Source organism: Notolabrus celidotus, chromosome 10 (assembly GCF_009762535.1).
Source record: "Notolabrus celidotus isolate fNotCel1 chromosome 10, fNotCel1.pri, whole genome shotgun sequence".
In the NCBI taxonomy this organism is placed as follows: domain Eukaryota; kingdom Metazoa; phylum Chordata; class Actinopteri; order Labriformes; family Labridae; genus Notolabrus; species Notolabrus celidotus.
In genome coordinates, this window is record NC_048281.1 from 30948700 (window position 1) to 30961417 (window position 12718).

At 40.4% G+C, this 12718-nt stretch overlaps 1 protein-coding gene across 1 annotated transcript in view; it reads right to left on the bottom strand.

Annotated features, from left to right (window-relative positions):
• adcy5 (adenylate cyclase 5) overlaps window positions 1–5348 on the bottom strand; it is a 113335-nt gene extending 107987 nt beyond the window's left edge. The window contains exon 1 of the mRNA XM_034694414.1: window positions 3162–5348. Coding sequence (XP_034550305.1) covers window positions 3162–4106 — 945 coding nt within the window. The 5' untranslated portion in view covers window positions 4107–5348. The remainder of the gene's footprint in view (window positions 1–3161) is intronic.
• Between the last annotated feature and the right edge of the window lie 7370 nt (window positions 5349–12718).

Below are 12718 nucleotides of genomic sequence, written 5' to 3' on the forward strand. Positions count from 1 at the left end.
ACGATTGCAATTAAGTGTACCTTTAACTAATGGTGGAAAATTAAACCCATTTGTGTGTGAGCACCTTTTATTACAAACTAAGTCCTGCAGCCCTGGAGAAACATTTTCAAAGTAATATCGATGTTGTTAAAATACTACCAGAGGCATTTGGATTTTATGAGGAAAATGTAGCTCAGCAGCACATTAAAACAATATCCTGTGAAACCTTTGCCCTGATGAAGTAAAACCAACTACCTGAAGTGAGGCTCCCCAACGCCAGGAGGAAACGCCTCAGATTTCATGCATTTTAGAGCAGTTTGTAATGAAATAATACGTCCTAAATATGACATATTGCTGCGGTTAGACGTCTGCTTTAAAAGGTTGAAAGTGGGCTGTATGCTAGCTGGATATTAGAGCTGTTCCCCTCAGATTTAATGCATGAAACCTTCACTTTCAGCATTCAGGATGCTCCAAAGTATCTGACAGGAACACAGCAATAAACAATACGCTGACAAACAATCTTTAAGTACTTTCACTCCTCTTACATGAACTGAGACAAAGATTTGGCAGTAAAAGGGAGAGAGGAAATGCCTGCGTCAGGATGAATCTGACTGTAGTTTGTAAAAGTCACACTTCAGCATCACATGTGGTTTCTCGTCTGCACGCCTGAGGAGAGACAAGCCAGCTGATACAGTTTCTATGGCAACCAACAGCTACTGAATATCCCCAAGCCAAGTGTTTGTCTGCATATCACTAGCTCAAGTTAAAAACTCATTCTTCAAAGAAGCTGTTCAGATTTATTTTAAAATGCTTCAATATTTTCACATGACTTTGTCTCTGTAAGGGTTCATGATAGAAGGAGTTCTGTTGTTTTTGCCCCACATGTCATTATACTAATATGTGATTTTATCCACCATAACACACATTTCTTGGATTAGTTAACCTACTTGGCAAAAAAAAACCTGATTCTCACTCTGTTTCTGAAACTGTCAGAGAAGTGATTTCATGTTTGTGTGCAGTCTTCTTCAGGGCTTTTTAAAGGTGCAGTGCGTAGATATGGGGATACTTAGTGATATCTGGCGGTCAGATTCTAGATTTAAACCATAGACTGTATAAATAATGGACGTAGTATCCGTGACGTCACCCATCTGTTTCTGAGGCGCTTTTTGGAAGCCATTCGTTGGTGGGTGCCATATTGGAAATGCTGAAACTGCTGTCAAGCGAGTGTGACGTAAAGAGGTGGAGTTTGAGCCTCCTAGCCAACAGCTACAGTGTTCCCGCCTGTCAATCAAGTCAGCTGTGCCTCTCATTGGAAAACTCACAATCTAAATACCTTCAAAATTGCCACGTTAGAATAAAATTCACCCCCTGTACAGAGAAATGAGCTATCCAGACTACACTCGTTTTTTGAGCCAGGCTGTAAACATGTTTATTCCTGCTGCAAAGATCGTCTTCTTTGAATTGGTGTGTATGTGGTTTCTGGTACTTCCGGAGCCAGCCTCAAGAGGATCCTCCATGAACTGCAGTTTTTAACACTTCAGCATTGGCCTCTTATTTTTAGATTGGAGGTTGCCGCTTGATTGAAACACTCCCTTGCTCATCCTCCTGTGACAGTGGCCTTTGAGAACAAGAAGTTCCTGTGATGCATGATAACTATTATCCTCCATTTGTCAAATTTTTACCATCAAAAACTTCCATTAATACAAATTATTTTGCACAGAGCAACCACTCTCTTCTTCTTTTTCCAACCAATGCATTTTGTGCAACCACTCACTAAATACAAAAACACTTGTGGCCTTTACTAGTGTTTCCATTCTGTGCTACTTAAGAAATATGGCGGTGCTTCTGCAGACTTGGCCTAATGGTTAAGTCGTGCACCCATGTAGCGGGAGGCCTGGGTTTGATCCTGACTGCAGCCTCTTTCCTGCATGTCATTCCCCCACTCTCTCCCAGTTTCCTACTCTATCCACTGTCCTCTCCTCTATAAAATAAAGGTGTAAAAGCCCCAAAAATTAAAAATTAAAATCAAAAAAAGAAAAATGGTGGTGCAAGATGGCAGCCTCTGTGGAAGGAGACTTGCTCCTATGTAGATATAAAAGACTCATTCAGACAATGTGCCATACACATGTGTCAGTAGCCGATGTTTATCTGTATCTCAGCACATCTTATTGTCATCTTTGTTGCATTCATTTAAAGCTGACATGCTCATATGACAAACTGCTCCTTCAGAGAGGAGGGTTGTTATTGGGCAGAAGACTTCGCCTGTTGGACACTCTGATTTGTTTGACAGAAGATGACAGCAGTGTGGGAGTAATGCACTGTCTGAGAAATATCAGCGACATGCAGTGAGTAAGACATGTTCCAGTGATATTTTAAGAAGACAGACTTCCAGCAACAATAAATAAATCAAATCTCAGAGCTCATTAAAAGAGGACAGGAAGAATCTCAAAGAAGTAACACAAACACTGCCATTAGTTTCGGCTCTGATTCTCACAATCAGTGCATCTCACTATATCTCCTACTGTTCCCTGCTTCACACGTCTTCTGCTTTAGTTACTTCTCATTGGCCAAAGTGCAACTAAACTCTGCTTTGCTGCAGAACAACATCATTCCCTCAAAAAGAAACTTTAAAAGGCCAAATGCTTCAAACAATGTAGCTTGGACCACATCTGAAGTGTTTCAACTTGAAACAAGTTGCAAAAAGCTCTTTCATCATCATCATCATCATCATCATCATCATCATCATTTCTCTCTGTGGCTGCATCCTCCCTCCCAAATCATTCTCCCAGACATTAAGTGATTCTTTTCTTTGGCTAGATGAATCCTGTTCTTGCAGACTTTCCATAACAGCTTTGCAATCTCAGAATTGAAGAAATGACTGACCATGTGCCATTTTTCTTTGTGTTCCAGGTCCCTGTGTCTAAGAAACTTGTTTCAGCCACAACACTACACAGCTCAACTGATCTGCTCAAAGTAGCAGCTACTTATTAATGAATTAATTACAGCAACAGCTCATTATCCTGTTTGACATGGAGGAAAACAAGTAGCAGCAGAAGCAGAAAGCTCTAAGGAAATACCCAAGTGTCTGCTGTGCGTTATTGCGCACAGAGAAGACATGGAATCCAAGCTCTCTGTGTGGGTTATAGTACAAGTTTATCATCACAGCATATTCCTGTACATACCTGTTTCCACACAAAGCTGTCCATGCCGTTTAACATCCAAGAGACAGCCACGTGGATGGCAGAAAGTATAACTCCAGTGATGACTGCCGCGCGCATCCTGACGGGCAGCAGCGTGTAGATGACATGGATGAAGAACACGGTCCACCAAATCCCCTCTGAGGCACTTCTGGGCTGAACGAGCAGCACTCCAATCACCTGGATCACGAGCACCACCAGGATAACCACATAGCACACAATCCACATATGGTCCTGGTGAAACGCGTTCCTGTTGCAGACCACCATGAGCACGAGTGTGAGGAAGATGGCCACGGAAAATACCACCACATACGTGACGCCTGGCCTCCCCGTGCCACCGGAGCAGTGGAAGCCCAGCATGACCGTGAAGACCAGGACCAGCACGGCCATGAGCATAGTCAGACTGCTCTGGTTGAGGCGGAAAAAGTAGCGCTGGTAGAGTCGCTCCAACTTTTCCGACTGGAATTTCTTGGATTTGAAGATGTGCATGACGCTGGTGCAGCACGCCACCAAAGAGAAGTTGACTTCAGGCATGACCTCCTCCTCCTCCTCCTGGTCGCTCCTGGGCTTGGCTCTCCGCTCGTCCAGACCCAGCTCCACGGACTTGGGTCTCACCTCGTCGTCTGGACGCTTTGGGGACGCGCGTTTGTTGTCCTTGCTCTCCTCGCCATGGTCCTGCCAAGCCGACCTGGACCTGAAGCTGACCCTGCTGACGGTGGTGGAGGCTCTGCCGGGCTGCCTGTGGTCCAGATCATCCTCGTCCCTCCACCGACTGTTAGTCCGGGTAAGTTTCTTGCGCGGGGATCTGGCTGAGTATGGGCACCCGTTGGCCACAGACTCTGACTCTCCCCAAGCTGATCTGTGCTCGGTCCCTCCCCTCAGCCCGGGCGCACCGATTCCGGGTGGGCTGACACTGTTTGATCTGGACATAGTGGATAACAGGAGGCAGTAACAGGAACAAAAAACCCTGCAGGGAAAGTTTAATCCACCGAGAAACAATGTCAGGAAACTATTTAGGAGCCATTCAAAGGCAGATGTGATGAATCTCCCACCCTGAGTGCTTTTAAATCCAACAGGCACAAACTTCCTGTGTTTATTTCACACTCTAAGAGGCAAAATCAATTTATACATATTTAAAAACTGAGATGGGATGACTCAGAGCATAACCAGGAGTGGTGAAAAGCTCTGGGAATAATGATGTGAGTTGAATTCCTCACCCTGAGTGCTTTAAATCCAACAGACACAAACTTCCTCTGTTTATTTCACACTCTAAGAGGCAAAATCAATTAAGGAATATTTAAAAACTGAGATGGGATGACTCAGAGCAATAACCAGGAGTGGTGAAAAGCTCTGGGAATAAAAAAACAATTTCGCAGAAGTCACAGGGGAGCCAGTTTCACCAACGACAGGAGGGAACATTACATCCAGGTGGACTTGGCTCTACATCATTGGGCCCAATTAACAGCCATCCATGAAGAGGTTGCACGGCAGCGCGCGCACCAGATGAAATAAAAACCATTACACAACTCGTATATAGTCCCCACAGATCACAGCACAACATCATCAATTACATCTGTGGACATGTCTCCCCTTCTCGCTTGGAAGCGGTTTTGAGGGGCAGAAAAGATGGAGGTGGAGGGAAGGAAGGAAAAAAAAGGTGATTCATGTTGGTGTAGCTTCTTTATCCCAATGCACCTGTGTTGGAGCCTGCAAAGCATCATCACGATCCATGCACACTTGCGCTTGGCTGATGGGGAGGAAGAAGACTCAGCCGCTCCTTCTCCTCCTCCTTATTATCCTCCCCTGGCAGCAACACACAGCAGCTCCTTGGTCCATGTTGAAGCAGTAAAGGTCAATTTGTCGTCAACCTCTGCAGGGAATCGATGTCCAACAGCTGTCCATCACTGCTCAATCCTCCAGAGAGCGACTCTTGATTTGGTTTGCAGGCAGGCTCAGCGCGCAGGAGGCAATCCGCGCACAAACACAAGCGGCTGCATGTCGTGAAGTCTCCCCCCGGTGTCACAGTGTGCTCCCGCTGCCTCGAACAATCTCCTCGGTGTCAGTTTGGAGCGTGGCATCACAACATATTTACCTCTGATTGCTGCTGCTGCTGCAGCTGCTGCTGCTGCTAGAACCATTCAACCAAGTGTGCTTCCTGCAGGCCGCCTCTCCGCCGCGCTGCCATTGGAGAAGGAGAAAGGGTGAGTCATGCTTTGACGCGCTTTCATTGGACGGGAGGACGGTCAATCCACGTGACAGGGGCTGTGCGACCCCCCGGGCGCTTTCGATGAATGGGCGGATCTCATCTCACAGCTGGATGGTCCCTCACACACCCCCACAAAACACACCCACACACACACCTCCATTGCACCCCGGATTTCCTATCTTCAAATCAGAGTGCCTGAAATCCAGGAGAAGGAAATGAAGATTTATTGTGGATACATTTTCTCACCTTGAGGAAAAATGTAGTGAGTTATCCTGAAGGTTCTCCCTGAAGCAGTGAGATATTAAAGATACAATGACTGCAGTGAGAAGAAATGTGCTGCTCTTTTCTCTAAAACCAACAAATACAAACTTTTAGGACTCTTCTTCACTTAACTTCAGTTAATTTGCAGATAACTCAATTTTTATATATTTTTAAAAGAAATATTTATTTTTAATATAGATATTTCATAATAGTTTTCAATATTATAATAATATTGAAGATACCTGTAATTAGTAATGTCATTTTGACTTTGAATGATTGAAAATACCTAAAGCTAGTATTAGAAAAAATATTTTTACCTTTAGGAAAAATGAAGTGAGTTATCCTGATGGTTGTCCCTGAAGCAATGGGATATTAAAGATAATAATGACTGCAGTGAGGCGAAATGTGCTAATCTTTTTTCTAAAACCACGTATGACTCTTCTTCACTTTACTGGGAGACATTTTTCTTTTCATTTTTTTTTTTTGAAGAGTTCATTTGCAAAAACAGATAACTCAGTTTTTATAAATTTTCAAAAAACATTCATTTTTAATTTAGATTTTAAACAATATTTTTTAATATAATGAATCATTTTTAAGATACCTCTTATTAGTAATGTAATTTTTTCTTAGTCAAACCCAACCAACTTCAGTTGATTGATAATACCTAAAGCTAGTTTTAAAAAATAAATTTGAAACATTGTTTTTAAAGTGAGTTATCTGTCTTTGCAAATTAACTCTTCCAATAAAAAGAAAGTTTGAAATCTGGTTCATTCTGTCCTCCCTGTTTCAGTTTGTACTTAATTGGTAAATCCCTTATTTTCCATGATTATTTAAAAACAAACATTGCTATTCAGGAAATAGATTTATCACTTAAATGTCAAAAATACTGTACATTTCTTAAAAATTAGATAAGGAGATTTTATATTTTCAGTGCCACTGTATGTATTGTAGTGTAAATTAAATAAGTTAAAGCTTCTGTGAGGAGTTTTTAGCTGGTTATAAAAAAAAGACTGAAACACAAGCGGCTGCATGTCGTGAAGTATCCCCCCGGTGCCACAGTGTGATCCAGTAGCCTCGACCAAGACACACACACCTCCAGTGCACCCCGGTTGTCCTATCTTCAAATCAGAGCGCCAGAAATCCAGGAGAAGAAAATAAAGATCATTTATGGATACATTTTCTCATCTTTAGGAAAAATGTACAGAGTTATCCTGATGGTTCTCCCTGAAGCAGGGAGAGGGTAAAGATAAAATTACTGCAGTGAGGCGAAATGTGCTAATCTTTTTTCTAAAACCAACAAATTCAAACTTTTAGGACTCTTCTTCACTTTACTGACATTTTTCTTTTCAGTTTTTTTGAAGAGTTCATTTGCAAAAACAGAAAACTCAATTTTTATACATTTTCAAAAAAAAATTATTTTCAATATATATTTTTTAATAATATATTTTTAAAATAATTCATAATTTTTAAGATACTTTTAATTCATAATGTTATTTTGACTTAATCAAAGCCAACCAACTTCAGTTGATTGATTATACCTAAAGCTAATATTAGAAAAAATATGTTTATTGAAACATTTTTTAAAAATTTTTTTAAAGTGAGTTATCTGTTTTTGCAAATTAACTCTCCTTATAATTATTTTTTTTTAAATCTGGTTCATTCTGTCCTCCCTGTTTCATCTTGTACTTAATTGGTAAATCCCTTATTTTCCATGATTATTTAAAAACAAACATTGCTATTTAGGAAATAGATTTATCACTTAAAATGTCACACATATTGTACATTTCTTAAAAATTAGATAAGGAACTGAATGCAGGAGGTGTGGCGAGGGTGCGGTGAAAGGAAGCAGTGTGGACACTGTTGGATGGACATTGATTAAATATATGTGAAGTATGGGTAGAGGACATCTGACAGTGGTACCATGGACATCTTGTTAACTTGCCCAAAATGTCTTGTTAATACTGGTATTTTGTTATTCTCATTATTTGTGCATTATTTTATTTTATTTTATTTTATCTATTGTTATTATTTATTTTTATTGTCTGATACAGTATTTTTCTTCTCTGTTTGTTGTTTGTTTTTTATTATTTTTCATGCCGGTCAAACTCACATATTTTATTGTTATAATTTTTTTTTTCACTCTTCGGCCTGGCACTATTTGGTCCTGTATGTTGTGGATATGTGTTGTTAAAAATTCAAAATCCAATAAAACTTGAATAATAAAAAAAAATAGATAAGGAGATTTTATATTTTCAGTGCCACTTTATATAATGTAGTGTAAATTAAATAAATTAAAGCTTCTGTGAGGAGTTTTCAGCTGGTTATAAAAAAGACTGAAATTAATACTGGCACATCTTTATGAGCTATAAAAGCAGATAAACCCATCACCAACAATACCAATCATTTCTTTTTGGTTATTTTTGATGCATGGAGCTGCTGCAGGGGGGTAGGTGTCAAAGTGATCTCTACATGTTGTAGGGAGAGCATGACGTGTTAACTGCTCAAAGAAAGCAGGGTGAGATTTTGAGTTAGACAATATGTCTTACACATGGGGTGCTGGTGGCCTAGCAGTCTTAGTGCCCCACATACAAAGGTTAAAGTCCTTGTTGAAGAGGTCGCTGGTTCCATTCCTGGCTGGGACCATTTTCTGCATGAAAAAACAATATTTCTTACACATGTTAGGACGAGATCAGGTCTCAGATCTACAGGAGGCTCCAAAATCCACCCAAACCATTGAGTTCATAAAGACAAGGCAACGTGTCTTTAATACTGTATTGATAGGTGCTGACATAATGCACTGGTGCAGCCATGGCACGCACAGAAGGGACCCGGCTGGTGGAGGTACAGGTGTACTGTTGGCTGGCTTTGGCTCAGTGGTAGTTGGTCGTCTCTCAATCTGAAGGTCAGGTGTTCAATCCCAGGTCCAGCTGTCAAGTGCCTAAGTGTCCTTGAGCAAGATAATTAACTACCCCTGGTGGCTGTGCAATGGGTGTGTGTTAGTTAATACTGATTGGCTCGCTACAGTGCAGCCTCTGCCATCAGTATGTGAATGTATTTACACCATCTCTGCGTGATGATATGATATTGAAGCTTTCTTGCTTTGATACAGTGAAAGAGTTGTCCTGTGCGTGTGGTCAGGCTGCTCAGACCCTGTCTTAATAAAACATAGGGCAGAAAATGACGATTTAAAGAATGTTAAAGTGGATTCAGCTGTCCCTGGTTGCCTTCACTGGTCATTTACATACTGGGGAAAAAGAGCACCCGTCCCCTTTAAGTTGACATTGTGTGCTAATGAATGTATTTGGAGGCATGTGACGAGCAGCCTCGTGTGTTTGCTGTGACCGGCTCACCTCCAGCAGAATTCAGTTTTTAGAATTCATCATGGGTGAAAGTGTGTAACGGAGAGAGAACAGGAGCTTCCATTCATTCTGACCTCTCCGAATAAAAAGGGGAGCTTAGATATAAATCTGATAAAAAAAATGGATCTTGACTCAAGCCGTGGAACTTATTTTCTCTGCTTGTCTTATGACTTCTCGCTGTTGGCCTTTCGCTCTGCTCTCTCACACAAACCTAAAACGTTTAAGCAATTTCTAACACGTCAAGTATCTCACAGTGATGTTATTAAAATCATAGAAAAAAACTGATTAATGTGAGAAATGTGAATAATTCTGTAGATCAGACTTCTTCACCACCAGAGAGCATTATTCAGAGGTTGGAAGTGGCTTGAGGAGTCATTATAAACAAATGGTGTGCTTGTGGTGTGGTACTTAGGACTGCTGCCTTTCAATCAAATGGATCTGGGTTCAAATCCTAATCATGGACTTCCAATGTGAGATGGAATTGAAACACTCTCATCAAAATAGTTTGAGCTCTGCTTTTCAACTTCTATATACAAATGGCCAATTGAAAATACCTAAAAAAGAAGAGCTTTGCCAAGCAGCCCTGTGGTGTGGTAGTTAGGACTGCTGCCTTTCACTCAAATGGTTCTGGGTTCAAGTCAAGTGCAAAGAAAGAGTCAGGTTGCAGGAAGGATGAGGCAGGAAAAGTGAAGGGAGAGAGAAGGAATAAAGGACAGAAATCTACCTGTGTGTAGAAATGACTTAAGCAAGCAAGTACTGCTGAGCAGCAGTGTGGTGAATAGGAATGCTGCCTTCTAGTGGATGGTCCTGGGTTCAAATCCAGTGCAGGGATACACAAGGTTGAGACAGTGATTGAGGAAGGATAAGAGGGGGTACATTTCCTTTACTACACTAAAATCCCTTTGTTTAGAAGTTACTGCACAAGTTCTTGAATTGTGTAAGTATGTCTGTGTTTGCCAATCAGATTTCAAGGGGGGCCATGGCCACCACAGGAAACAACCCTGCAGTCAGATTTTCAGCTCATCCCTAAGCTGTTAGATCGGTTGTGGTCAGGACTAGTAAAGGCCATTTCATTTCTCAACCGCCCAAGATCAGCCCTCGGACCAAAAGCACACAAGTTGAAGAACAGTGTTTGTTAACTTTTGCCACATTTACTTTGAACATCAAGTTTTTACACATAACAAAGTCTCATTTTTCATTAAAGGTGAAAATAACACACTTGATTACTATCAAATAATGCATGACGTATGATAACTGAATGCATAAAAGGCACAATGTGAAATCTTGCTGTATTCTTTTGATCAAATTTGAAACACCTTTAAACAATCCAAACACACACACACACACACTCCTAAAGCTACAGTGGCCATGATACTGGTTTCCTTGTTGATTTGAAACAGAACTCTGCTGCCATCATCTGTGTGTTGGATGAACTTGTTCAGCAGTTCATCATCTTCCACAGGATGAACTCATTTAGATAAACCCTTAGAGTCACACTTAATTTTACTTCTATTTTCTACAGTATCTGATCATTACTTGATGGTTTGGCAGCTCCATCTCTTACATTTGTACCAATATTGAGCCTGAGGGATTCTGCACAGCAACTGTTGCGCCTCAAACATGAGAGAGGTGGAAGGCACAAAATGAGACGATCTTCCGGTGGAAGGCATCTGGTTTAAGAACCTCTTACCTCCTAGAAAACAAGCATCTGGATCTCAAAGTCCCACATACTCCTGGAGATGCAGCTAAAGCCACATGTTCATAATAAGAAATTGTGAAAATGCTTCCCATGTCATAGGTTTATTGTAAATATATACTCATTATTCATACCTGTACAAAGTCATCTGGCCCCATGCAAAACATTTGTATCAAAACTTTATTCAGTAGAACCAGGTCTGGGATAACATTTTTCCATGCTTTAGTAGTTTTTTTTCTCTTGGATAAGTTAGGTTGTAACACAGATCATCATTCCAGGCATCCAGATTTCTCCCTTTTCATGCAGTTTTACAACGAGCTGCACTTCTGCTCTCGCAAGACATTTCCAACACCGATCCCAAATCATGCTCAACCATGTATGTGGGAGAGTACAGACGGAGCACGAAGGCTAGATTTGACATTACAGCCACTGGCTGCTCACTTTGCTACAGGATAAGAGAGCATTAAACATGTTGATGATTATGACAGGAGCAAACACAACGATGTTTAGACATGAATAATCAGTAATGGTAATGATTAAAAGAGACATGCTGATGGATGTTTGCTTCTGAGAGGACATTTTAAAGAACATGTGACAAGAGCAACTTGGCTTAAACCATTAAAGGGTCAGTTCACACAATTTGGAAAAGAAACATCTTTGGACTGCATCCAGACATGCAGAGTTATGAGATTTAATTTCTCCTGATTCTCTGATTCACTGCTATCTGACTCTGCATATCACTTGGCTCTTTTAAATACAGGCTGAGAGCGAGGGGCTAACACTTAGCTTCTAGCCAACTCATACTTCCTGTGCAGTGATTTTAATTAAACACACAAAATTAGTAGGATTTCCTTCCAGGGGATGAGTCATCAACTTTTTGGTATATTTTGGATGAAAATGAAACTCTGATAAAATGCATGCCCACAGACAAATTTGTCTCGCTACATTTAAGCAGGTATAAAATCAAATTCTAATCCTCTTTTCTTTAATGACTGACCTGGCAAAGGAGGTCAATGCTACCTGAAACAGACATTTGTTAAACTTGATGCATGAACTTTTTTTTTTATAAAGATGTGAGCATCACATACAAATTCAATTCAAATCCACTGTTGCAGCCCAAAACCGCAAACTACCCACATGTCTAGACAGCAGAGAGATCTGGAAACATGTTCTTTGAAATTTAGGTGAAGAGAAAACTTAAAGAAAGTGCAAAAACAAGTGGTTTAACCATTGCTGCAATGTTGACTGAAATGTTCAAATAAATTGGTGTAATAAAAAGTCTTACATGGAGCACCAGCTGCAAAAAAGCCTGACAAAAAAATCAAAGCTTTCTGGATCAAACCTCCAAAATATCCAAAGTGAAAGACAGTTAAAAAATGGAGCGAGCATCATTTAAAATCATCTGAAAAACAGCATTCAAAATCTATTCAATTAATAAATGTGTCTGACTTCCAGCTCTTGCTTTCTAACTTTAATGTTCACATCATTAAAAAGATGCATGACTAATCACTCACTTTTTTCATTTCACCTGTATCCTCACTTCAGTCCCTAAATACATTAATTACCAACTGTGCATTTCCCAAAGTAAAGCATCATCATGATTACAAAATAAATGTCCATAAAGTGAAACATCCAACACGTGTTCGGGCTACAATGAAGTTCTGTTTTTGTGTCACATATCAAAGCTTGTTTTTTCAGAAAAGACTGCTGCTACTTATGTTGTGCTATCTGTTCTTTTTTTGCTAGAGAGTCACGTAACTTTCGTCGTCATAAAGATAATGTTTCGAGTCACGCTGCCCTTTTTTTCATGTATTCGCAACAGAGTGACAAATGGGAGCATGGAGTATGTTGTGCATCTTGTCAAAAAGGATGATTTTTGAAGCCTTTTCCACAGCTATAAGAAAGGAATATGAGGGAAAAGGAAACACTAGCTACCTCAAGTATATAACTTTAAGAAAAGGAGGAACTGAATGAACACAAAGTCACAGTCATCACTGGTAAACTTTTAAAAGTCAACGTC